This window comes from Rhinopithecus roxellana, chromosome 18 (assembly GCF_007565055.1).
Source record: "Rhinopithecus roxellana isolate Shanxi Qingling chromosome 18, ASM756505v1, whole genome shotgun sequence".
Taxonomy (NCBI): Eukaryota; Metazoa; Chordata; class Mammalia; order Primates; family Cercopithecidae; genus Rhinopithecus; species Rhinopithecus roxellana.
The window spans coordinates 45,884,110-45,911,680 of record NC_044566.1 but is presented as its reverse complement, the minus strand read 5'-3'; the positions used below and the strand labels follow the sequence as shown (position 1 = coordinate 45,911,680).

The window sequence follows — 27,571 nt, the reverse complement described above, 5'->3', positions numbered from 1 at the left end:
ATGATGGGGAATCCATTTAACCTTTCTGAGCCTACCTCCTTATTCTGTAGCTAACAGTTATTAAATACCCACTAGAAATCAAGCACTTGCTAGACACTAGAGATACAACAATGAACATGACAAAGACAGTCCATGTCTTCAGAGGCTTAAAGTCTGGAAAGGTGAGGAGTCTGGGCTAAATTACTTTTTTTTTTTTTTTTTGAGACAGAGTCTCGCTCTGTCACCCAGGCTGGTGTGCGGTGGCGCCATCTCGGCTCACTGCAAGCTCCGCCTCCCGGGTTCACACCATTCTCCTGCCTCAGCCTCCCGAGTAGCCGGGACTACAGGCGCCTGCCACCACGCCTGGCTAATTTTTTTTGTATTTTTAGTAGAGACAGGGTTTCACCGTGTTCGCCAGGATGGTCTCGATCTCCTGACCTCACGATCCACCTGCCTCGACCTCCCAAAGTGCTGGGATTACAGGAGTGAGCCACCGTGCCCGGCCGGGCTAAATTACTTTTAAGTCTTCTGTTCTGGAGTTACTACTCTATACTTCAAATAGGATTACATTCATATTCTGTGACCTGGGATTAATACAAGAGTTTCCAAACGACACTGACGAAGCTATACAGCATTAAAGATTTCCTATGTGAACACTTGTAAAATAACTTTTAACATCAGAAGTAGGTTTTATATCTTTATTCAGAGGTGATTCAACTATAGAATAAAGCCCTTTTAGCATTACAAAATCCAATGATTTTGAACTTTTTTTTTTTTTTTTTTTTTGCTCAGCAATACAGTTGCATTTTACTTTTATAATCCTGAAGAGATTCTCTTATTTGGAGTTTTTCATGCATTCAGGTATTTAGCATGATGTCTGATGTGGTCAGTAATAAAGGTTGCAATGAAGTAGTAGCTATGATCATAACCCTAGAAGACAAAGAGATGATAAGACATTTATCTACCATTCAGAAACATCAATATTAGGAACATTAAATATATCTCTAAGATCATTTAATTTGCTTACAAATAGTCATAACATTAAGGAAGTATGAGGAAGGTTTAAAATTAAATCAAGGTTATCATATTTTTACTTTAACATTTTCACTGTACATTAAAAGAGCAGCAAAAATATGAAGGAAAACTAAACACTCTGCTTAGCTTCTAAACATAGCCTAACTTCTAAATGCTGCCATTAATATGTAAAGAGAGGAAGTAACACATTAATTAAATATGCAGAGTAGACATGTCATATCAACACTGTAGAGTACATTAAATAAGTAGAGTAGACACTATCATATCAACCAAGATGAAAAGAATCAGGATTTAGAGACCTTAGAAACATGGGCAAGACATTTCAATTCACAAATGTAGCACATCAATAAGTCAGTGACTATTAAAATACAAAATAAGCACACAAACAATATAGAAAAAGAACACAAAAATGCCCAAATGTTCTATCATTGTTGGGAAGTCAAACATCAGCCATCATAAATCATGTTAAGAATTCCTCCTACACAGTAAATGCATGTCATATCTTTATTTGAGGAGAAAGGAATAGTTCATTAAGCGCTGACATCCCTTAGCAATATATCAAATTAGGTAAAAAGTCAGTAAACCTTTGGAAAACTACATGAAACTGAGAAAAATGTAATGTGCTAAGCAGTTAAGTTGAAAGAGATTTCTATCTATCCAGTCGTTTAAAACCATTGTTGTAGGTAAATGGAGAAATAATCCCTTTCTGGTGACTCTGACACCTCTTCTGAGTATAAGATAAAAAATAGTCTTCCAAAAAAAAAAATAATAAAGTATTAAAGTGGTAAGAATTTTTATTTATTTATTTTTTTTGTTGCTGTTGTTCAACTTTTTAAGTTCAGGGGTACATGTGCTGGATATGCAGTTACATAAGTAAATGTGTACCATGGTGGTTTGCTGCTCAGATCAAGCCATCACCTAGGTATTAAGCTGAGCATCCATTAGCTATTCTTCCTGATGCTCTCCCCAACTCCCACTGCCCTTTGGCAGGCCCCAGTGTGTGTTGTTGCCCTCCATATATCCATGTGTTCTCATCATTCAGCTCCCAGTGAGGGCATCTAGTGTTTTTTTTTTTTTTTTTTTTTTGACATGGAGTCTTGCTCTGTCACCCATGCTGGAGTGCATCATCTTGGCTCACTGCAACCTCCACACCCCGGCTGCCTCAGCCTCCTGAGTAGCTGGGACTACAGGCATATGCTACCATGCCCAGCTAATTTTTTTTTGTATTTTTAGTAGAGACGGGGTTTCACCATCTTAGCCAGGATGGTCTCGATCTTCTGACCTCGTGATCCGCCTACCTCAGCCTCCCAAAGTGCTGGGATTATAGGTGTGAGCCACCATGCCCGGCCTGGTATTTGGTTTTCTATTCCTGCATTAGTTTGTTGAGGATAATGGCTTCCAACTCCATCCATGTCCCTGCAAAGGACATGATCTCATTCCTTTTTATGGCTGCATAGTATTCCATGGTGTATATGTACCACATTTTCTTTATCCAGTCCAATCGTTGATGGGTGTTTGGGTTAATTCCATGTCTTTGCTATTGAATAGTATTGAATAGTACTGCAGTGAACATAGGTGTGCATGTACCTTTATAACAGAATGATTTATATTCCTTTGGGTAGATACCTAGTAATAGGATTGCTGGGTCAAATGGCATTTCTGCCTCCAGGTCTGAGGAATCACCACACTATCTTCTACAATGGTTAAACTAATTTACACTCCAGGTGGGAAGAACTTTCTAAGGATATCAAACACCAGATAATTTATCTCTATCTACAATTAAAATACAAGGTTGAATATACTGAAAGAAATGAAAGTCTAACAAAGATTTTTTTTTCCAGTTTTGAACTAGTGAATGGTCACTGATGGGAAAAGATGGGAATTTTTCTAAGCACCTAAGAAATAAAAATAGAGCTAATAAAAATATCACTGATGCTTCAGAGAACAAGGCAAATCCCCAAGGTTTTGATGAATCAGTAAATGTTCTCAATCTCTCCCTTCCAGAGAGGTATTAAATGTTTATCTTGGGAGCAGCAGTTAATAAAAAGTTCTAGTTTAAGATCAAGGTAACTTAAGTCTTCTAAAGCAATCTGTCTTCTATCATGGAAGTGAATGTGACAGGAATGTTTGTCAAGATTAAAGCTGAGCCTCATAATTACTTGGTGTCATGTCTCTCAATGATTAGACTAGTCCCAGCTGGCTAGTTAAATTTAGAGCTAAATTACAGTTTCCTATATAAAAAGGAAATGTAAAGAAAAGCATTTTCCATCCATATAATTCTTGAATTGTTAAGAAGTTAAACAGGCCTGGAGTTTTAGGTCACAAAACCTGTAAAATGTACGAAATATTATCTGCCATTTTTCACAGATCAAAAGACGGATCTGATAGAAAATGGGTACAGATGCAGGAAACAGATACCTAAAAAGACATGTGTGACCAAGTTCCAATGTGACTGAGTATGCCATATTTTTATCCTTAGTTTCTTGTGTGTTAAGACCCATCGGACACATATGAATAGCCATCATTATTATTAGAGAAGTCCCAAGGTAAACCCAGGAATATATTGCAAGACAAGACATCTAAAATCCAAAACAAATGACCATAAGCTCCATAATGATAAAGATTCACCTATATGAGAAAGAAGAAGATGCCTGCCATTGAGGGCTCAAGAAGTTTAAAAAATATCAACAAAAAGGCAATAGAACACATTTGAACTATTGGTATCCTGCTGAAGTTATACAATTTGAGCTAATTGTATCATCCCTGACTAGGGATTCTGTTTATCAGTCTTATTAAATGGGGATGGCTTCTTTAATTAAATTCTTTGACGAATGAGTTGGTATGACATGTTAGCAGCTTGTGCAAATGCCTATGTTTAGTGACACTTGAAGGGGCCTTTTCTCCTCTACCTCACACTTTAAATGGAAAATCCTTGGTAGCAAAACTCTGACTCCTGGAGTATAAAAATAAATGAACATATTTCATTCTTTCATTCTTCACTCAACTCTCAAAAAGGAAGCAGTGCTCCAGCAGCTATGATGGATGTTTATCCTAACAAGCAGTGTTTTCTTATATATTTTCCAGACCCAATTAGAAAACCTTGGATAAGAATCCCCAGGTTATTAAATCTCTTCAGTGTATAAGGAGGAAGAATTTGCACTGTATTCATTTAACAAGTATTGAGAGTCTCTCTGCTAGATAACTATGCTAAATAAGCACTGGATACAGAGATGAATGAGAGATCTCTACATTTCTGGGATTCTCTGCCATGTTCTTACTCTTCTCCAACAGGCAGATGCAGAGGCTAAAACAGCCTCTCAATCTTCAAAAAGGTCCTGAGCCTTAAGGAGGTAGTATAGCCTCTCCTTCTATTCCACAAAAAGAGAATACTGTTTCTGGAAACTTCTTTACAGTATTAGGTCACTGTTTTTTTCTCTCACTGTGTAACTCCAGTAACTAAAGATAAGACATACTAGGCCCTTCTTTTTCAGACTAAGATTTGATCTCTGTATACTAGATATCAGAATTCTGCTACCTAATTTTTTTTTAAATTTAGATCGCCTGAAGCCAAAATCGAAAAAGAAAAAATTATATAAATAGCCAAATAAGTATCTATGGTCACATAGCTAGTAAGTGTGGAACCAGGACTGGAACTAGGGCTATTTGACTGCAAATACTGTCCTCCTGTCATTTATCAAGCCATTTTCAGGCAGCATGATGTGCTCCTGAGGAGCGAAGGAACGGAATTAGAGAAATAATTCCAACAACCAAATAAGTTATCCCCAAATAAGTATCCCCAATAATAATAACCAAATAAGTATCCCCAATGCACTAACCCCTCCCTCTAAAATTTTTTTTTGACATTCGACAGAGTATAAATATAATTTGTGAGCATTTAACACCATTAAAAAGAGGTAAAGGAATGAAACTGGCTAAATCATGTACATGATTGTAATTACTTTCTTTCTTCTCAGATCATTTATTTATATATATCCCCTATTATTTTCAGCTTATTTTTCACAGCTTCTATTCCATAAGAAAATACAGTTATACTATACTTGTAATCAAATGATAAAGCAGGTGATAAAACTCTCGGACCCAAGGTTTTGGGTCAAAGCTGGTGAGAAAATCTGAAAGTAGACTCTCTGGAGCCACTACTTAGGCATGTTCATTCAGTTGTTGATTCAATTACAATGAATCTAAAGGAAATCTGCTTCAAGCTGTGTAGTTCACTCTTAACCTGATCATGCTGGAAGTAAAGTGAATAGCAAATTGCACCTGAATTCAAGATTGTGACTCTGGTGCTTTGAATACTTTCTTACTTTTTAGAAGAATTGAATGGTTCGTCTTGACTCCTCATTAAGTATAGCCAACTATGTGTTCTAGTTGCTTGGGATACAGGCATTTTAGAAACAAGTAAGTTGACTTACTTTTCCCTCCAAGAATGTTATCATGTTCTAACTCTGCTGTTTTTATAACAAACTTGAGAGATTTTCAGACTTTGTTGGCAGGCAGGAACATTGTAGAAACAACAGAAATTTTGGGCACAGTCTTCGGGGAAGCAAATTAGGTATCCAACATGGGTAGTGCCAAGAAATTAAGGTCATTTGGAAAAAACATGGTTTGGTATGCACTTATAGCTATAGTTACTGCAGTTAAACGTATTACTATATTTATAGTCAAATTCGTATTTGGATTTCTCAAGGCTGGTTGTTGACCTAAAATTTAATTGTGATGGTAAATGTTCAAATAAATCTGAAACAAAATTCTATTACTCAAGGATGGATACTAAGAGATAACAAGGTATATATAATGTATTAGTTTTTGACATTTTCTCACACACTATATATATATATATATATAGTTCACATGTGCAAAGTATCTCTGTAAACAGGAAGACTGCTCAGATGCACAATTTCTCCTTGTGCTAGCTCTAATTCCTTTGCTCCTCAGGAGCACATCATGCTGCCTGAAAATGGCTTGATAAATGACAGGAGGACAGTATTTGCAGTCAAATAGCCTTAGTTCCAGTCCTGGTTCCACGACTTACTAGCTATGTGACTTTAGATAAGCAGGTTACTTCTCTGAGCCTGTCTCCTCATTTGTAAAACAGATGGACAGGAAAGAAATGATATCTCATTTGGTGGTGTAAGAATTAACAATGAGTTAATGCTGTGAAAGCATTTTACAAACTGTAATGTACCACATTACACAGTGATCTAGATTTATTTGAACATTTACCATCATAATTATATTTTAGATCAATGTGCCTGACACATTATCCTTAAACATGGATAAAATTTTATTTAAAAATCATGATCATGTATAATTTTCAGTGCTCATTTTCCACTCTAAAATATTTTAAATTATATTCTGAAGCTTATGAATTTTTCTTAAAAATAAAAGCAGAATTTCCTTAATTAGGACTATAGTAGCAAATATAGAATTAGGTGAGTAGTGGACGGTCAAAAATATTTTAGTTAAAAAAACTTGCAAGCCCATTGGGATTCAGCAATTATTCTTAACTAGAAATATCAAGTAGCACAACGTGTAGATTACTATGCAAGTCAAATAATATAAAGCACATTTGTGATAAATAATACTTCTGAGACTAAATACGTAGTGATGTAGACTTAAATAAGGAGTAATAGGGGTAGATGTTTGTCCTTTACTACTACTGCAGCAAAGGTACCTGTGTAAAGAAAGATGTATCCGATAATGTTGAAGATTAATCATCATTCAAGCATTAAACATCTTGTTATTTATTGGTTTGATGGAAAACAATATTTTTCACTGCCAAAAGCTTTCCTATTTCTATCAAATTTAGTGTTAGATATAATTAATTTTATAGGTAGGCTTTCACTTCAAGTGTCTGAATGTAATTAAAAACTTACTAGAAGTAGCATTTTATATTCTAAATAAAGTTAAGAAAATACCACAGAATCCTAATTTTTCATAGTTACATTATCTAGATCAAGCTAAAGTTTCCTAATACTTGCCTCTTGTAATCGAAAAACAACGGGGATTTTCTTTTCTGTACAGGCAGCTATGAAGTCATCAGGGAGTAACTGTCCATCTAAAAGAAACTGGTCATCTTTTCCTTGATCAATTAGTATGTCCAGCTGAGATCCTCGATAGGATTTCACAAGATTGGTAGCATCATATGCCTGTAAAAAGAGAAGTAACACTGAAAAATAAATTCAAAGATATTCTTCATGAAATACTATACTAGTACCAAATAGAAATTTAAAGTTATTTAAGCTCTTAGGCCGATTAAATCAGAAATGTGCTTTTAAGTTGGTTCAAAATCTGACTTGCCAGGCTTTTATTTACAAGGTCTTTGGAATTCTATTTTCTAGTAATAGTCTCTTCCCTACTTTCAAGCAGTCATAGACTAGTGGCAAGAATCCCATCTCTCAGGCATTCTTCACAAAATGGCCTTTTTCCTTCTAAATCCTTAATATTCTTAATCTCCTCTTGACTCCAGTAAGAACATGATTTTTTTCTTTGTAACTCCTTCCACAAATTGGAAATTAGAAGCTTCTTCTAACTCCATGATCTTTTTCCAAATATTCTGTATTTCAGATAATCTTTTTTTTTTAATGTCTCTTCTTTATGGCTCTAATTCCAGACATAAATACATTCAGCCTTCTTTTTTGCTGTTGAACAGCACCAAACCTCTGCTATCTACATAAGCTTTCAGAAAGACCTGGTATGAATAATCTGAATCATATCAATATCATCTCAAATTTATTATCTGAGGAGTTGCCACTAGTTACAATTTTATGTTTTATCATCCACCTTGAAATATTCTTAATTATTCATATATATTCATTAACCACAACTTTTATACATTGACCAAGACAAATGACCATGAAAAGATTTGTCCTCTAAGTATCCTGCTTTTGAAGACTCTATTTCCTTTCATCTTAAAAGAGTGGGGTCTGACTAGTTCTAAATTCTATGATTTCATAATTCTACATGGTTTCCTGATTTCAATCGTAAATTAAATAATACCTTAAACACAACATAATTAAGACAGTAAAATGTACTGTCACTTGGAGAAAAGTACATTATCTAGATTCCTTTTTAGGTTACCTGTACCTCTACCTCTCACCTTCTCCCTCCAATTAGTTGGTCTTTTACCCAGTTCTTCTGTTAGACCATAAGCCCCTGGTGGATGTGAAAGGGTCATCATTTTCGTGATGAAACAGCTCAGAACTTAGCATAGACTTTGCACCTGATGAAGACTCAAAACACTGATGTACATACAATGTCAGTTCTCAAAGAACCTAATCCTAAATCGTTTCTAGCATCCTTCAAATGTAATAAAAATTCAAGCCTAAACAAAACTGTAATCTAGTTACTAAAGGATAAACCCTTTACTTAGTTAGAATTTCAGTAATCATCCTTAAATAAAATTTGTTAGAATTCAGTAATCATCCTTAAATAAAATAAGGGTTCATGTAGGAATGAACCCTGAACACAGAACTATACTTTAAATACTTTAAGACAAAAAAGTTGTATTTTTTTATCCATTCGAGTATTTTCTGCTTATTAACAATGCACATGATGATGAGTTCATTTGCAAAGTATTCAAACTCTTGGTGGAGTTTGTAAATGGCCCATTTCTGCATAAGAGTAAAATGGTTCTCAGGTAAAAGGCTCATTTTTATTTCCACTTGAAAGCACCTCTTTGCACACTTGAAAAAGTAATCTTGCTGGGGGAATATTCACATACATGACATAACAAAGTATCTATTTTCTTTAAAGACTCTTATGTCTGGAATTTAAAATTGAGATGTGAAATGCTGAATTTTGAAAAAAAAATACACAAAGTAATTTAAAAAGCCAGGCTTCTTTGCTTCTATTACACAACTGAGCATAAAGTTAATAAGAGGCAAGTCCAAATTTAGTAACACAGGTTGAACATCCCTAATCCAAAAATCCAACATCAGAAATGCTCCAAAATCTGAAACGTTTTGAGTATCGACATGATGCTTAAAGCTCACGCTCCAAGGAAATACTCATTGTAGCATTTTGAATTTTTAGATTAGGGATGCTCAACCTGTAATATGTGGTATTTTTTTGGTTATGTTAATTTAGAAGTTATGTTAATTGAGAAATACAAATATAAATTAACCATTAGTAGAAAAAAAATGTAGCCCCAGAATATCTGCCATGATTCAATACAATTAGAAAGTAGGGTTTTTTGTTGACATATATATATATACATAGATATATATATATCTCTTTTGCTAAGTTGTCTCAGCTCTAGAGCCCTAACTTGAGCAGGGTAGGAATATAATGTCTGTGATATGTCCAGCCTTTTAAACAAACTTGAAACTTAATGAGTATTAAGATAGCCATTCAGTACCTACCTTCCATTTACTTTGATCTGTTCCCAAATATCCACTAAAGGCTTTTTTGCCCCAGGGACAGAGTACAGGGTTGCAAATTGGAGCAAATGCTGACACAGACTTCAGAAACAAAAGAAATTTAAAAACAAGTTATCTTTTGCTAAATTAAATATGAATAGATATTTGCAACTTACTTAAAAATATAGAATTTACTTGCAACTTGCTTAAAAATTCTGACTTGCCACGAAAACCCTGGGAACAATTTTCCTTTTGATATATTGCTGGCTTAGATTGCAGGCCTTTCCATAATACATCTTTTGTGTATTCTATTAAGACAGCTAATAAATATAGTTGCTAAAATAATGCAAAACAATACATTGCAATTTAATTAAGATACAAACAGAAGTCTATGTTCAGTGTTTCTGCTTTTTTAGCACTGAAAATCTATAGTAATATAAAACAGTTCATGCTTACCTTAGCGAACATGTTACTAAATCTGACACATGATTTCTCTTACACAGTATCAACAAAGCAGTGAGCAATGCCTTTCAATATGACAGAATTTTTAATACACCTCTGTGTTCTATACAATGTTCTTTTTCACTGGATGAGATGCAGAGATGGGATCTCTCAACTTCAGAGTACTCATCAATGTAAATGTTTAGTAGTATCTACTAGCTTTTTTAAAGGACAAAAAAAACAACTAAGTTTGCTTTTCTACCTCAGACATGATAAATAGACTGCCTTAAAAAATGGAAATAAAAATGCTACTTAGAAAGTCCACTGTCATGACATGAATTAGTAAAACTTCATAATAAAGCGTACCAAAAACAAAGTATTTGATGCTACAGCAAGAAACTGCTATGAGAAATATTTTCATCTCTCAGTAGCACACCTAAAATAATCAAGAAGTTCTTCCTAAGAGGAGGAAATGAATTAAACCAATCTTAAGGGTATGAATAGCCCTGCAAATTTAAAGGCAGAAGAAATTTTAAGATGCTAGTTGCTTTAACACTTCCTTATTCAACTCTTGTAACATGCTGTTTTGCACAGTATGACACACTACATATGGTAGTTAATTCAAATTTGACTCTGGGAAAGGCTGAGAGTGATGTTTTTTAATCAAGCTGCATTTCAATTTACATTAGCGGCATTAAGAACAGAATTCTTAAGCTTCTACAAATCATATCATTTACCTCAGAAAATCAAAGTCAACTTTACAAAGATATTCCTGGTAAGAATATAAATGATAGATCCTGCCACTGTAACATTAATCAGTAATAATAACCTTTAGGGGAAAAAAGTGTGTTCCAAACTACAGTTGGAATAAAAACAATTAAAGGAGAAGCTACATTTTATAATACTTTTAGTAGGCCAAAAAGAAGGCACTCTTGCTGAATTCCTATGCTTCTGATTCTGTAGCATATACTCTATGGTCAAATTAAATACCCACCCATCAAACACCCCAAAGTTCTCAACACTAGAAAAGTTTAGTCCCAATACTAACAATATTGTAATTTTACTCTTTGAAGGTTCCTAATATTCAAGAGAAATATTTATCACTAGAAGTTTAGATAATCTTACTTTGTATTTTCCAGGATTTTTCAAAGCACAGATCAGAGCTCCATGGCCTCCCATGGAGTGGCCAAAAACAGACATCCTTTGGGGATCCACTGGAAAATTGGCATTTATGAGTTGGGGAAGCTGGAAAAAATTTAATAGTGTGACAAAAGATATCAAAGAAAATAAGTTCAGACATTTTCAAAGTTATATAAAATAATTACACAATCAATATTGCCAAATCATAGTCTTACAATGGTTTGAACTAGTAACAATGAAAATAAAACAAAACTAAATCCTCAGGTAGACCATGGTTACTAATATATCTCTGGGAAATATATTGTACAGATTTCTGAGAAAACACTTTAGGAAGGTGAAGCGGAAAGAACCTTTAAAATGTTCTTAAGTTTTGACCTAGTAATTTCACTTTTTGGAATATATTCTAAGGAAAAGTCCTTAGGGAGATATTCACAAAGATAATCAATGCAGTCATATTTATTAGGGTAAAAATATATACAAAACTATAAATATCCTATAAGAGGAAAAAGTAAATTATGGCATATGACAGAATATTACGCAATTATTAAAATTAGAACACTGGAAAATATTTTTATATATAACTTAAAAAAAGAACAAAATAAAAAAAGTTTAGAATTATGTGAAAACTAGTCATAGAAACAGTCAGGAATGTATCAAAACATAAGTGTTTCGGGAGCATAACAGAATTACGGGTAATTAAAAACTCACATTATTGTTTCTAAGTTTTTATGGTATACATATTAACAATGAAGATCATATAAAATTTAGAAAATGCATAAATAGCATACAAATATTATTAATAGAAGTAATGCTTTACCACTTATATTTTCTAAGTCTTGGCTTATCACTATAAAATATATACAAATGAACCAGCTGCCAGGCAAATTAAAGGTTTTTTTCATACACCATTTTCTTGGTTATTCTGGGTAGTATAAACAGGTCTCAATATATAATGATTAAATCCTTTAATTGTACTTAGTGTTCATTTAAATTGCAGTAAATAGGACTACAGTACTAGTAAACTTTGGAATTCTTACTAATAACTTTTATACCCCAGTTTAAAATCCTCAGGATTGTAAGGACTTTGTGTTCAAAATCAAACTCTTGGCAGTCATCAGTTAATAATTACAATACAAATTAAATTACCTCCTCCGTGACATAAGAGTACATTCTGTAGTTGGTTTTCCAAGGATCTTCAGTGGCATCAACATAAAATCCAGCACCAGTGCCAAAGTCCCAGCTCTCATCTTCTCCTTTAATATTGCAGCCACCTATCACAAGAAACAATCTTGTGGTTTCATCTGCTCTGTAGTAATGGCCCATGTTTAATAATACACTTTCGGATCAATCTGCAAGTCCATTTGCTTGGGAACTGTTCACCAAATGTTGTGAGCTCTCTGCCTTTTGGAGTACATGATAGGATTATACTTCCTGCTCCTCTTGCTCTTGAATGGGGCCATGTGACTCGTTCTGGCCAATGAGGTAAAAAATGACCTTCCAAGCTGGAGTATTCAGCTGCCAAGGTAAGGCAAACTAACTTTCTTTGTTGATGAAGTTTCTTTCTTATGTACTCTGAACATATGCTTCCTTATTCTGCTTTACCTGTCAAAAGGACTGATATCTTCTTTGTATCTTTCAGAAATGTGTTGTGATCCCTTCCCTGATGACCCTCTCTCACTACCAGCACTTTTTAAATTCTCTTTACAAAGGAGTGGGGAGGGAGATGCTTGTGCTCAACTCACTATCTTGAACTGAAAATGTTTTCTACTATGCTTTGTTAATGGACTCATTCCATCACATTTCCCTATCTATCCAACCTCCACTGGAATTTTCTTATGTTTCTTTTTAACTTGTTACATTTTATTTTATAAACTTGCATGTGGTTAAAAATCAACCATTGGGATTTTGAATAGAATTACAGTAACACATAATTTGAAGACATGACCTTGTCTTAAGATTCATTTTATCCATCTAGAAACACAGCATTTTCCCATTTATTAGTCTTCATTTATGATAACAAAATTTTACAGTTTCCTTTCTATTTTTCAAGTTTATTCTTGAATATAGAAAATATCTTTCTATTTTTCAAGTTTATTCCTTGGTATTTTATATTTTTGATGCTATTTTGAATTAAATCTGTTATTATATTTCTAACCAGATACACCTTGTTTTTGTATAATATAGCCTGTGAAAGGAAATACAGTACTTGCCAGGTCAGCCATATAACTTACCTAGTTTTACTGCCATTTAAATTCGATTTCCTGAAACTTCTAGAGTCATAAAACAAGTTTTAACTGTCTGATGCATTGAGTTCTCACATATTTGATACTTTCATTTCTCTAATGTAAATATTCAAATCATTTATACTAAAACTAATACTTGTTTAACTGTATGGTTGATGTTAATAGAGATGAAAAAAGATGTAATTATTATGCAACAAGACATTATACCTCTGGAATAGAAAAATAATTTCCTCTGCATTACACATTAGTATTTTGACAGTAGTACCAGTATGACATATGAATTGAGTTGCTCAATCTCTGCTTTGAAGTATCTTAATCTGTACAATGGGAATAGCAAAATTATCCTCTTTCATAAGAGCCATGTCATGAGTAAAACTCAATGAGGGATATGTATAGCATGGTATTTTGGAGTCATGATGCCACTTGAAAGGTTAATAGAGATAACAGCAAAAATATAAAATGAATTGTATAATGTATATATCATACCACTTATAACACTCTTAAAGATTTAGATTTTTATAAAGGATATCTGGACCACAAACACTTACGAGGGCTGGTATCTGGAGCAATGACAACAAGACCATGTTCTGAAGCAGCTTGATGATAACCAGATTTTGATATAAAATTTTGTTCTGTGCAAGTTAAACCTGAAGATAAAAAATATTGTTATTGGGCACACATGGACATAAAGATGTGTACCATTAGCATTGGGGACTATTAGACCGGGGGAGAGGGAGACAGACAAGGGCTGAAAAACTACCAATTAAGTACTATGTTCACTACTTGGGTGATGGGATCATTCACCAAACCTCCATGTCACGCAATACGCTCATATATCAAACCTGCACGTGTAGCCCCTTAATCTAAAATAAAAGTTGAAATTATTAAAAATAAATTATCTCATGCTATATTGTGAATGGTTTATAAGCTTTAAACTTTTTATAATACAGGAAAACAAGCTCACTTGATATCATTAAAAATATTTTTTTTGCTTTAGAAATAATTTTGAGTAAGACACTAAAATTCACTTTTTTACAAAATTTGTAATAGTATTAACCTAAGAACTGTGTTAGGTTAAGTGATCCCATAACTGTCCTTTTAAAATCACTTACTGGCCAGGCATGGTGGCTCACGCCTGTAATCCCAGCACTTTGGGAGGCTGAGGTAGGTGGATCACGAGGTCAGGAGATCGAGACCATTCTGGCTAACACAGTGAAACCCCATCTCTACTAAAAATACAAAAAAATTAGCTGGGCGTGGTGGCGGGCGCCTGTAGTCCTAGCTACTTGGGAAGCTGAGGCAGAAGAATGGAGTCAACCCGGAGGCGGAGCTTGCAGTGAGTCGAGATCACGCCACTGCGCTCCAGCCTGGGCAACAGAGCAAGACTCCATCTCAAAATAAATAAATAAATAAATAATAAATAAACCACTTACTAAACTTTCAATTACTAAAATCCTTTGGACCAGCAGTGTTTGGGAATTCAGAAATTTTCAAACTGTAGATTGACAATATGGTGCATATGCCCAATATTAAAACAACCCCAGTGAAGTGTTATCAAATATGCTAATTAAACATCACACTATTCCTGCACCAAAACATAAATATTCACAGTAAATAAGCAAATACAATGGTCTTCATAATACAAATATATATTTTTTTATATACAGATAGTTCTCAGCAACAATATTTAGCTTGATCATCTTTGTATTCTTCACTGAACTAAAAAGAGAGTAATGGTGACCATACGCCATCCTTAAATGGAGTTTTAGCCTCAGTTTTTAGAAGTTTCTGTTATTTTTCCTAGCTCCATGGTTTTCAGTCATAAGATAGAGGAGATGACTTAATTCTTTTACTATAGGTATCTAACACTACAATGATGTGAGAATGGTGAGGAATGAACTAGCCATCAATTTTATTGATCATTTCACCAGTTGAGAGAGATTTGGTTTGTTTATACTTTTTGGCTATTATAATAGTGTGCTATGAACATTCATGTGCAAGTTTTTGTGTGGACATGTTTTCAATTCTATTGGGTACACAGCTAGTAAAGGGCTGTTTCTATGGTCACCTTCACTTGAGAAAGATACAAATCACTACACATGAACTATCTTTTAAGATTTCAGTTTGGCTGTTTTGATTTCAGCTAATTTATTTTAGCAATATAATAATTGTGTAATCTTTCTGTCATTGTTTTCCTTAGACTTAATGGGAAGTAAACTTTCTGAAATTCTTTTGTCACCAATTCTCATGTGCACTGGTCAGGCAATCTTACCTTTACTCAGAAAATCAAGCCTTAATTTCCAAGGTCTATCTTCAGCATCTCACTAAGGAAACTGTCCTGTCATTTGATGTAAACAAAAATTCTGTATTTTATACTTGTAAAGCTCAGATATGTCTTGCTAGATTCAATTTTAGTTAGAACTTAGAGCCCTATTATTAGAGTACCTATGACACAATGCCTCAGTGCTTCTGATCTGGTTATAATTTAGCCAAGAGATATGACTATAGTAGCCCTCACCAGAAACAAAATGCAAAAACAACAGGAGAAAAAACTAAATACAGCTCTGGACTGTGAGTCAGAAAACTTGTTCACCTCCATATTCCTGTGTGACCATGGACAATATTTAGCTTCTCTGGGCTTCATTTTCTTTCTAGGGATTACATGATTTCTAAGATCATTTTTAGCTATACAACATTATGTTTTCTAAGACAATTAAATAACTAATTTTGTTGCTCTTGCTTTTGGCAATACCTAATGTTCTTCTAGCAAAATCAGTGCTCTTTAATCACAGAAATGTTTTCTTGAGTTAAAGTCAGAGATGTACTTAATCTTTACCCTTTAAGATGAAATATTTATTATTATTTTCAAAGACTGGTATTTGGGACTTGTCCTTGGTGAAACATACATGAGGGAGGATTTGTTAAATCAAAGTTACAGGAACCAATTTGAAGGAAACAAAACTAAAATAGTACTCTGTGACACAATTTAGTTGCTAGGATTCTTTCCTCATAATGTTTGCTTCTATAGATGAAGTACCAAGGTCTTGTGAAAGAAAAGTTAGCATAGAGGTTTCAAAACTGCAGGTGTCAAAATCTTACTCTTCACAATCTATTCTACAGTATTTAATATGAAACACCGATTAAGAGAAGCCTTAGGGTTCTTTTGTGACTTTCCAGGTTGTCAGAGAAGCTCTATGGAGTCCAATTAAAATATTTTAGAGAACACTGTACGAAGTCATTTGACTTCTTACAATAGCTGGTTTCTAATTAGAGTATCTTGGTGTCCTGATTTCACCTAATATTGTTCTAGTGGACTAGTAAAGTCTCTATAAACTCCAGAAATGCTTGGGTAAGTACAAATTAAGTAAATAAGTTGTCTAAGCCCTTGCTATTTGAGTTCAGAACTTTACATTACCTGCTAAATTTCTTGGTCTATTAGAAAAAGTGTAGTAAGTGAAATAAGTGTAATTCAGTAGGTTGGAAATTATTCTGAGGATAAGGTAACAGAGTAGACTACAACAGGCCCTTAAAGTCTTTCATAAATGGCTCAAAAAGCCTACCAAGTCAAAATAAAAGGGTAAGATAAGCCAGTTAAAAAGAAAATAGAAAGGACTCTATAAAACTCAAATGCATAATACTTACCCGAGAGCCAATACAGTGCAGGGCACTTTTCAGTTTCTGCCTTTGGTGGTAAGTAGACAGCAAATTTCATTTTGCAGTTCAGTTCAACACTAGTTTTAACAGAAACAACAACAAAATATTAATGCCCCTCATTAATCAATACAGAAACAAAATAATTTTGTACTATATAAAAAGTAAGATATATAGTAAAGGTCCAAAATAAGTTATTTAATGTTCAAAATAAGTGGTTCCACCAACATTTAAGGAATATACTTGTCCCTTAAAGAAAGAATGTGGTCAATTGAGCGTACTGATCTAAACCAACCTGAGCCCATACTTTGGATGGCACTGTCAATTTGGGCAAAATAAGTGAAAAAATAAATGTAATTCATTGTGGCACTTATTAAAAAATAGTTTGTTTCTAAAGAAATGTATGAAATAACAAATCATCTTTTATAAAAAAATGAATTCTTGAGATCTTACATATTTGTTCATGTGCACTAAAATGCAACACATCCTTAATTCCCTCTTTCATCACTAATATTTTATCACAATCTAGAAAAGACAATTTTGATGGAAACCACAGGCATTTTTCCAGTAAACAGTAATTCATGCAACAATGATCCCTCATGGCTTTATTTAAAACATCATATAAATGGAAGTAAACTCTTACTACTTCAGAGTAAACACCTATCTTTTTAATCAAAGTTATATGTACTAAATAGTTTAAAGTAAACTGTAACTATAAATAGTAAATACTTCCACAAACTTTGTTATGAAAAACTAGTTTTTCCCTGCCCCAACCTTCTCATTTGCTGTATTCCAGAGATAATTAATTTACCTCTTTTAGCTGATTTTTCTGGTATTTATGTCTCTATCTAAATAACATGACTTTATTACTGCTTCTAGAGTTTTCAGTTTTTAGTTATTATCTATTGACTTCCCATTAGAGAAGGATTTTAGTTAACTTTCACCTCCCTGTCTTTGCTCTCTGCATGCCCCTACATTTCTCCTTCCACTTTCCTATCATATATAATTTTGGTTAATCAATATTAAGAAGTTATAAATGCTATTCAGAGATGAGCCATGTAGTATATTAGAATTCCTTTCCTTTTTCTTTCAGTTTTTTTTTTTGTTTTCATTGAGCCAGTAATTCTCTCCTTTTTGTTACTGGTTGTCTTTCCTTGTTAGGAATAGACTCCTACAAAGGCTCCATCATGAGAAGTTTTCTGTATGCTCCCTTCCATTCTCTGCATATTGATGATTTTCTTTTTCCACATTATTCTAAACAACTTTTCTTGTTGATGACTGATGGCACAAAAAAATTCTGACAGCTGTTTTTAGGTTTTCAACTTTTGTTAGGGAAGTTGAAACATTTACTTTCATAGATTACCATATCAAATCCATATTCAAAGCAGGGATGTTATCAATACGCAAAATCAAGAGAGAGCATAATCTTGTTACAGGATAGTTGGTGCCTTAAGACCTTTCTTGCATACTTAAAAGTTTGTTAAGAGGGTATATTTCATGTTAAGTGTTGTTATTACAATAACATTTTTAAAAGAAGACCTTTCTCAAGCAGTTGTGGAATAAATCAGGTCTAAAGTATGTTCAACGGTGGTATGATTAACACTTATGTAAAAGCAAAAAAAAAAAAAACAAAAAAAAAACCAGGATTATCAAGTAATCTGAAACCTCTGTCCCTATCATGTCATTAAGATGCTGCTTAATTTAAACCAAAATACAATCTCATGCACAGAGATTGGTGTGGTCACTCTATATGTATTACTAATTCAATACCAAACTCTCCCAACCCTGATGGGTTTCATAAATTTCCTCTCTAAGAGAGTAAGTTCTATCAATTTCATCTACATTAAAAAAATCTCTTCAGACCAGTACTGCCAAATAGAACTTTCTACAGTGATATTAATAAAAATGTTCTAGTTATGTATTGTCCAGTACAACAGCTTCTAGTCATGTGACTACTGAGCACCTGAAATGTGGCTAGTGGGACTGAAGTTTTATTAATTAGCTAATTTGATGTAAACAGCTGCATGTAATTGCTGGCTACCATATCTCCAACTTTTGACCTGCTGCTTTCTAGTTGCTGCCTTAATATGGCCCCACTCATCTGGAAATTCTTTCTCTTCTGATCTGTTTTCTTGGATCTTATGTCTTCAGCTACCTTGTTTTAGTCCCTGATTTTGGTGAAGCATATTATTCAGTTGCTTCCAAATTGCACGGGAAATACACTTTGAGACCTTTCATAGATGAAAACGTCTTCATTCTACTTTCACTTAACTGACAACATGATTGGACACAGAAGTTAGCCTTCAGAATCCTGAAAGCACTGCTGCTCTGCCTTCTTGCTTCTAGTAATACCGTTGAGCTGACCTAAACCTTTTAAGATTCTTAATCTACTTTCTCTTTATCTCAATGTTTAAGAATTTTCTTTGTTCCCAATGCTCTAAAACTTTACAATGTTGTTGGTGTAGATCTATTTTCATCCATTGTACTAGACAATTTTTTAAATCTGGCAACTTCAGTTCTGGGAATTCTTGAATTATTTCTTTATTATTTATATCTATACCTCTATTTCTGTTCTATTTTCCAAAATTCTTAATTTTTAATGTTGGATTTTTGAACTAGTCCTCTAATTTTCTTGTCCTTTCTGATTTATCGCTTTTATTTCACTTTCTAAAATGTTCAACTAACCCTTCTATTGAGTTTTGTCATTTCTACTATCAAAATTTAAATGTTTGGGCTTTTTTGTACTTGAGGATTTATTTATTTTATGTTTTTTGAGACAGAGGTTCGCTCTTGTCGCCCAGGCTGGAGTGCAGTGGTGCCATCTCAGCTCACTGCAACCTTTGCCTCCCAGATTCAAGCAATTCTCCTGCCCCAGCCTCCTGAGTAGCTGGGATTACAGGTGTGCATCACCATGCCCGGCTAATTTTTGTATTTTTTCTTTTTTTTTTTTTAGTAGAGACAGGGTTTCACCATGTTGGCCAGGCTGGTCTCGACCTCCTGACCTCAGGTGATCTGCCTGCCTCAGCCTCCCAAAGTGTTGGGATTATAGGCGTGAGCCACCACACCTGGTCATGTACTTGAATATTTTTAATAGCATCCTATAAAGTCAGAGGTCAATATCTTTTATGCCTTTTATATGAAGAACAGTTCATATCAAATTAAAGACTTTATACAAATGTCTAGTGATCTTTAGCTGCCCACTGCTATTTAAGAGTGAAACACTAAAAATCTAGTTGAAAGTGCCTACAGGTGGAGTTGTCAATCATTGCTTTACTGTAAGGTCTGGTTAGATTACTTTGTTGGCAAATCTCAGTATCTTGAAATCTCTTCCTTTGGGCTACTCAAACTCCCTACAAGGAAATTCTTCTAAAGGATACAAGACTAACTCCCCAAATTTTGAAAGCTCATGGAAGAAACTCAGTGTGCAAACTTTTACTTAATCTATTTGCAGTATCACAACTCCCACTAATTGTGTCTGATATTCCCCAATACAAACAGTTTACTGTCTCTAGAGAACATACCTCCAATCTTTCTCCAGAGTTAGGAAGAGGCAGTGCATAAAACTGGGACACTCTCAGATCTATCTCCTTTTAAAAACAGACTTTCAATTAATCTTCCTTTTTCTAAGCTCAACTTGTATCCTTATTTTCAGGTGTCCCTGGTGCCTGCAATTACTATGGCTTTATATAAATTGTGTCATTTCAAAGCTTTTTCTTGCTGATGTTTAGAATTTAGCTTTCTAGGTTTTACTGTCAGGTACTACCTCTCCATTTGTATTCCTGCTTCTAAAATGTTATCCTTAGCTCCTGTCTCCTGCTTCTTTATGCCTTTATAGGTATATGTATGCATGTGTGAGTGTTTCATCTCTTTACTTAATGCCATGTTAGTCAGAGTTTTGGAGGCAGCAGAAGCAAATGCACGTGTTTAGTGTGCCATCTTCCTCAAAAAGTCCAGATGTTTTTCCTACACTTAGAAATCCTCAAAGAAAATGTTTTCAGAATTTTTACTGGCAACATAAACATTTTCATAAAAGTTTCAGAAAAGCATCAAGTCAAAGCTTGAAGATAGTTCTCTATTAAGGCTCTACCTCACACAATCATATCCACAGCTAATTAAGTCTGGTAAAATTGTCAAATAGATAACCACAGAAAGAAAGCAAGCAAGTGTAAAAGTAAAATGAGGTACTATAATATCTAGATAAAGATTTGTTTTAAAATAGAACAAAATAATCCAACAGAATGAGAGGTTATCTAAAATTATATCTTCTTAATAGTTACCTGTCATGTTCAAAAACTTTCTGCAATCCCCCAAAGCACTTGTTGCTGGAAATCTGCTTCAATGCCATTCTTCTCCTATTAGTAAAGAGTGATCTCATTAATTTCCAGAGAATTAGTTCCTGAAAAACTTGAGATAAAACTAACTGCCTTTAGATAAATTATGTGAACATACAACTATTTTCTACTTAGAATTTTTTTCACATTTTTCTCCAGTAAATAATATTAAGAAACTGATTAACTCTTATACATGCATTTACACGTGTTACTCACTTTTAAAAGCTTTCATACTTTGGTATATCATTACTAATTTATTAACAAGTTTTTTGTTGTGATGGACTGCCCCAAATTCTTTTTAAAAGAGGCAGAAAATACATAAGTTAAGTTACCAATTAATTACCTTAGTTTAGAAGGTTAAAAATTGTTAACAGTCTGCCTATCAACTGCAACAAAGTAGTCAAGGAATTGGTATGACTGATTATAGTTGATTTTAAAATGGGAGAAAGATGAAGTGATAATGATTTTGATAATAATAATATATAACATTACTGAACACTTACGGTGTGATACACATTTTTCTAGGTACTAAACCAGATCCAATTACTCATCCCACGAATTTTTAAGAGAAAGTGATATGAAACTTTAAGATCAACATTTATTTCTCCTTTTAAAACAAACCAGTAAGTAATACATAAGTCTGTTAACTTCTTTTCTGTCCAACAAATCTTTTAAATTTTTCATGTAAAAATAATTTTAAACTTACATGTAAAATGACATATTTTATTGCTTTTAATGACAAATACAAGAAAAAAGTTGGAAAACCATCTTTATCATAAATGCCTATTAAGCAAAGGGAAACCACACTGATACTGACATGTACCTCTCAAAGAAAGATTCCCTTCCTATTCCTAGAAGCACTGTATTAGAATATAAGGCAGTAAGTCCTACATATTGAAGAAAAAGCTTTAGATATCAGGAATAGGTATTACCACTCTGGCGATCTTCTCAGTGAAATGCACTACTACATGCCAGTCAGCTGGAGCTTTAGGATTACTCTTTCAAAGATATATATCAATAATCTTAAAAAGCTAATTTGGCAAATGTCTTTATAAAATACTTTAAAAAATTAGTTTCAATCTTATCTTTAATTTCTTCAATAAACCCAAATAGTTTTATTTTGGAAGACTGGGATTTGAACCCAGGAAGTCTGACATCAGAGGCCCTACTCTTAACTGCTATGCTGTCCTGACTCTCTAGAAGTTCTTTAAATACTCTTTTTTTTTTTTAAAGACACTGTAAGATAACTGATTCTATAGAACTATGGTATTACAATTGTACACAAAGAAATTACCATTTGCTCAGTTTTATGCTTTTAATCTATAAAAGATTAATTCTTAAATAATAAACTCCCATGAGATGCTACTGAAAATTAACTTTAGCTACTGTTAACAATCCTATCTCAAATAATGAACTTACAGAGATAGACACTAATTTTAATATATTAATACATACATATAAGACCAACAAATAAAATTTATTTGCTCCATTATTCCACAAGGAAACCAGATTTACTTAAACTTAGAAAGGATTATATCCACTTTGCAAAAGATGGTACACTGAGCATGTATCTGGTACATAGGAGTCTATATCTTTGCTATTTGCCTATTTTAATAAACCTCAAGTTGTCAGTTTTCTCTGCTCTTAAAATTCAAAACCAAATGCTTTTCATTTGGCCAGAAGAAACAAGGTTAAAACACTTTTTAAAAGTTGGTAGAGGGCCGGGCGCGGTGGCTCAAGCCTGTAATCCCAGCACTTTGGGAGGCCGAGATGGGCGGATCACGAGGTCAGGAGATCGAGACCATCCTGGCTAACACGGTGAACCCTCGTCTCTACTAAAAAATACAAAAAACTAGCCGGGCGAGGTGGCGGGCGCCTGTAGTCCCAGCTACTTGGGAGGCTGAGGCAGGAGAATGGCGTAAACCCGGGAGGCGGAGCTTGCAGTGAGCTGAGATCCGGCCACAGCACTCCAGCCTGGGTGACAGAGCGAGACTCCGTCTCAAAAAAAAAAAAAAAAAAAAAAAAAAAAGTTAAAAAACAAAGCTTTTAAAGTATTTTTTTCTACCCACCCAGTTTAGAAACTACCTTTAATTACAAATCAAAAAAAATATGTCAGGCTTAAAAAGAAATATGACTTAAACTAAGAACTAGATATGACATACTGTGATATACTATAATATCTGATATGTTATAATGGGTGGTTATATTTTTCAATAGAATTTTTCTAGGTGAAAAATAGCATGTTTTAAAACAAGCTATTAGTGGTATTTTCATTCAATGTTCAGAGTAACATATAAACAATAAAACATGTTTACCTGTCCAACTGCTGATTGCTTTTTGCTTGTACCAAATGGTAAACGATTCTGAAAAAAAGACCAACGGTTTACAAATGGGATATACTTTTCACAGCAAAGTTTATACAGAGCTTATATATACACATGCATTCTCAATAGATATCTTCTTGAGGTAGGTGACTGTACACCCTGATGGGATACCACATCACCACTTAATCTAATTACCTTAATTTCCCATAACCTAATTATTTGCCACAGGCCACCTTAATACCTATTTTGCCATAAGGCTTAGTGGTACTTGGTCAAAACCGTCTGTTGAAGTAAAAGTACTATGAAAGTTTTTTATCTATTTAAATCAGTAAACAAAGTTTTCAAGTGTAATTTTGAAGGATGAGATGTAGCCAACTGCTGAGTGAAGAAAACAAGAGTGGGGGCTAGGTAAGCAGAGGAAGATGGATCTATCTGGCTCAGTTGTAAGTCGAACTTGTAACATGGGGATAAAAAAGGAGGGAAGAGATGAGGACTGAAGGACTACTACTAGGGTGACTGGAAATGATGTGTAAGAAAACTGGGCTTATGAACGATTAAGTGACTGATATTCAGTAAGAAAAATTTACATGGAAACTCACATAGTATATATCACGTCACTTGTCTGATAGGTTTCATTTAGGCTCTAGAATAAATATACATTTAGGTTCTAGAACAGATTTTGTGGGAGAAACAGGGTGACAGAGTAGGGTGGAATACCAAAAAACCAAACAACACCTTTCCTCCTTCCCCCCAAAAAACAAACAAACAACAACAACGAAAACAGAAAAACAATTTCACAGTGCCAGTGGGAGTTACACAATTTTTCCCAAATGTTAGTGAACATCAACATTCTTTGGAGAAGAAAGGGTCTCTCAGTGCATAATACATCCATTCCCTTAAAGGCCAAACCTTATTGTTCTTCCCTTTATTTTTCATTTTTATTTTTTGGACACAGGGTCTTAGCTGTGTGGCCCACGTTGCAGTACAGTTGCATAATCATGACTCAGTGTAACCTAGAACTCCAAGCTTCAAGTGTGATCTCCTACCTCAGCCTCCTGAGCAGCTAGGATTACAGGTGCACACCACACTGGAATACTTTTTTTTTTTTTTTGGTAGAGACAGGGGTCTTTACTTAATGAAGTTAAATGTCATCCACCTCCAGAAATCTGAGTTCTATTTTTATCCTTCTTCCCTGTGTCTCAAGTTTTCCATATATCTCTACATGTGTTTTTCGTTCCCATTCTGATTCCTTGGATTTTGATGTTTCTTCATTTCCAGGGTGTCCTAGTCCATTGGCTCTTAACATCCTAGACAGGTGTTCCCAAAACCAACAAACTACAGGTCCAATAACTGGCTGTTGACCACCACTGTGCTGTTCAAACCCTCTTCTAAGTGAAAACTCAGGATCTGGCTTCTTCCCTTTCACTGTCTCCTCCCACCTTCCTTTTCTTCACTCTCTTTCCCTAAACCCCATTCCCTAAATTTCAACTACATTTTCTGGGTGAAATAATCTAAATCTGCATCTCTGTAACCAATCTTTCTCAAGCATTAGTACCCATAATGAAATTTCTTGCTGGACCTTTCTACCAAGACATGTGAGCAGCTATTAAAACTTATCACACCTAACATTAAGCTTCTACGTCTCACCTTCAAACCATTCCTTTCATTGCCTCCCTTTTCCAGACTCATGCCTATCTTGCCTAATCCACATTTGAGATGCCTCAAAGTTACCTTCTTTTTGAATTCCCACTGCCATCATCCTAGTTATATATAAGAATTAAAACTTAGCCTCTTCCTTTCTTTCGAATACATCCCACTATCAATCCTGCATGAAAGCCTAGGGTTTTAATCCACTTAATTTACTGGTCAACATATCCCTACAAACAGCTCATCTGCAGCCTAATATGGCCTACATGGAATTGTTAGTCATTTTTATTTAGTATTTTTAAAACTGTGATAAAAACACATACATAAAATTTACTATCTTAACCATTCCTAAATGCATATTTCAGTAGTGTTGAGTATCCATTAGTCATATGTGAAAACACAGTTCGCCAGCTCACAATAATTAGCAGATGAGAACTGCCTGACCACCCCCTGGCTGCTGCAGGTGGAGACCGCTAATCCCCTTCGCTGTTAGGCCAGTAGCTGAGAACCAGAAAGTCACTGAAATGGAAGACCATGTTAATTGTATACTTTTCTTCAAGTTTAATGCCATTAAAATGTCAAAATTAAAACCATGCAGGATCACTGAACAAATGTAAGAATGAGTAAAACTCCATATAAACTTTAGTCACATTCTACCTGTGTGTAAGCATAGTCTTTTTTTTTTTTCCAGACAGGGTCAAACTCTGTGGCCCAGATTGGAGTGCAGTGGCCTGATCTCAGCTCACTGCAATCATCTCGGCTCCCGAGCTCAGGTGATCCTCCTGCCTCAGCCTCCACGGTAGCTGGGACCACAGGTGGCACCACCATGCCCGGGTAATTTTTTGTAGAGGAGGTTTTGCCATGTTGCCTAGGCTGGGTCTCTTTTCCTTCAAAAAAATTCACGTGGCTTGCCTAGGTAAGGATTTCCATTAAGCTCTGGGGAAAAATTTTTTTTTTTTAAATATGGAATCTATAAACGCCAAACACCTTCACTTGGCTCTAAATATGGTCTATAATTTAGTCCCACATTATTTTTCTGGTCTCACTCCCTATTATGTTAGTTAAACTCAACTATGCATAATTCTGGGATGGCCTGGATGTTGCTATTGCGTGGCTTTACTCAATGCCACGGTACAATGGTTTCAAAGCAGGTTCTGGGGCCAGACCCTCCAGGTTCAAAGTCTTACTTCACCACTTATTACTACATGACACTGGACAAGCTAATTTATATGCCTCATTTGCCCATCTGCAAAATGGGGATACAGTAATATATATTTGATAGGGTTGCTCTGGGAATGAGTTAATTCACGTAATGCTTAGAACGCTGCTTCTACCACACACACAAACATGAGCTATTATTTTTCCTGCAACCTGAATGCCCTCCTTCCAGGTGTGCTCAATCCCATTTCCCTGATGACCCCATCAGAAATGACTTCCAGTCCCCCACAGCGCTCTGAGAGCATTTTACGACCCGAACAGATTTCGCCCAACTCCGAAGACACGGGTTCCCCTCGGCACCACGAGGTGAGTGCTCCTGACCGCGCCACTGGGTCGTGCCCCGACGTGGACGCTGCCTAGAGCAGCAGGTCCACACTCCCCAGAACCAGGCGCCGGTGGGCGGTAGTAACGCGCTGAGGCCCGCTCCCTCCTTAAAATGCGTACACATCTACTTCACATTTTCGCGCGGTGGCTGCGGATCTAGGAAAGTCTTTGTGAACAGGAAAAAGCTGTACAAATGTAAACAGGAGCTTCCCCCGGGATGTGGCACGCCCGAGCGCCCCGAGTTAAACTAGGTTGGAGGCTCAGAGAAGAAAAAGGGATTGGGGGCAAGGCTTCGCGTCACGGGATAAGGTCCCTGGCCTCCTGTCATGGATGGTGGCGCTCAGGGCCCAGGGTCGCCATCTCTGCGCTCGTGCCTGCGGATATCTGCACCGCAGGCCTCAGCGTCCGCCCCGATCAGGCCTAGCCGTGCCGCCGCCGCAACTGCAGCCGCAGGAGGGCTAACAATGTCCAGGCCTCTACCCGGACCCAGGCTTACCTCCCGCGGCAGAGCGGCCAGAAGAAGCGGCCCGAAGTAAAAGGCGGGGCCCAAGATGGCCGCCGGGGCCTCGCCTCAGCCCCGCCCACATGATGCCTCGCCCCTCCAGTCCCGCTCACTCTCAATTTTAACTCTGAGAACCCGCCCTTCTCCAGTCCAGTCCCCACGGCTCCTTTTGCACTTTGCACTTCCCGGCAGCCTCCGCGTGGGCGTCCCCTCCAACTCTTGTCTTCGCCCGCGTTTCCACTCTTTGTGGTTACTAGGACCAACGAGGAGGGCGTTTAAGATTAGTCCCTGTCACCTTGTCTGGGACCAGTCTGCTGTGCGTGCTCGGACTCTTCCCAGAGCCAGCAGCAAGAACCCG

At 35.5% G+C, this 27,571-nt stretch overlaps 1 protein-coding gene across 1 annotated transcript; it reads right to left on the bottom strand.

Annotated features, from left to right (window-relative positions):
* Window positions 1-663: 663 nt before the first annotated feature.
* ESD (esterase D) lies at window positions 664-27,330 on the bottom strand. The gene is made up of 10 exons (XM_010358100.2): window positions 27,208-27,330; window positions 23,514-23,561; window positions 21,145-21,219; window positions 16,859-16,947; window positions 13,765-13,863; window positions 12,120-12,244; window positions 10,959-11,078; window positions 9,396-9,494; window positions 7,014-7,181; window positions 664-909 (listed from the first exon to the last, which is right to left on the bottom strand). Exons 3-10 carry the CDS (start codon window positions 21,210-21,212, stop codon window positions 829-831), a joined length of 849 nt encoding a protein of 282 aa, XP_010356402.1. The 5' UTR covers window positions 21,213-21,219; window positions 23,514-23,561; window positions 27,208-27,330; the 3' UTR covers window positions 664-828.
* Window positions 27,331-27,571: the final 241 nt, after the last annotated feature.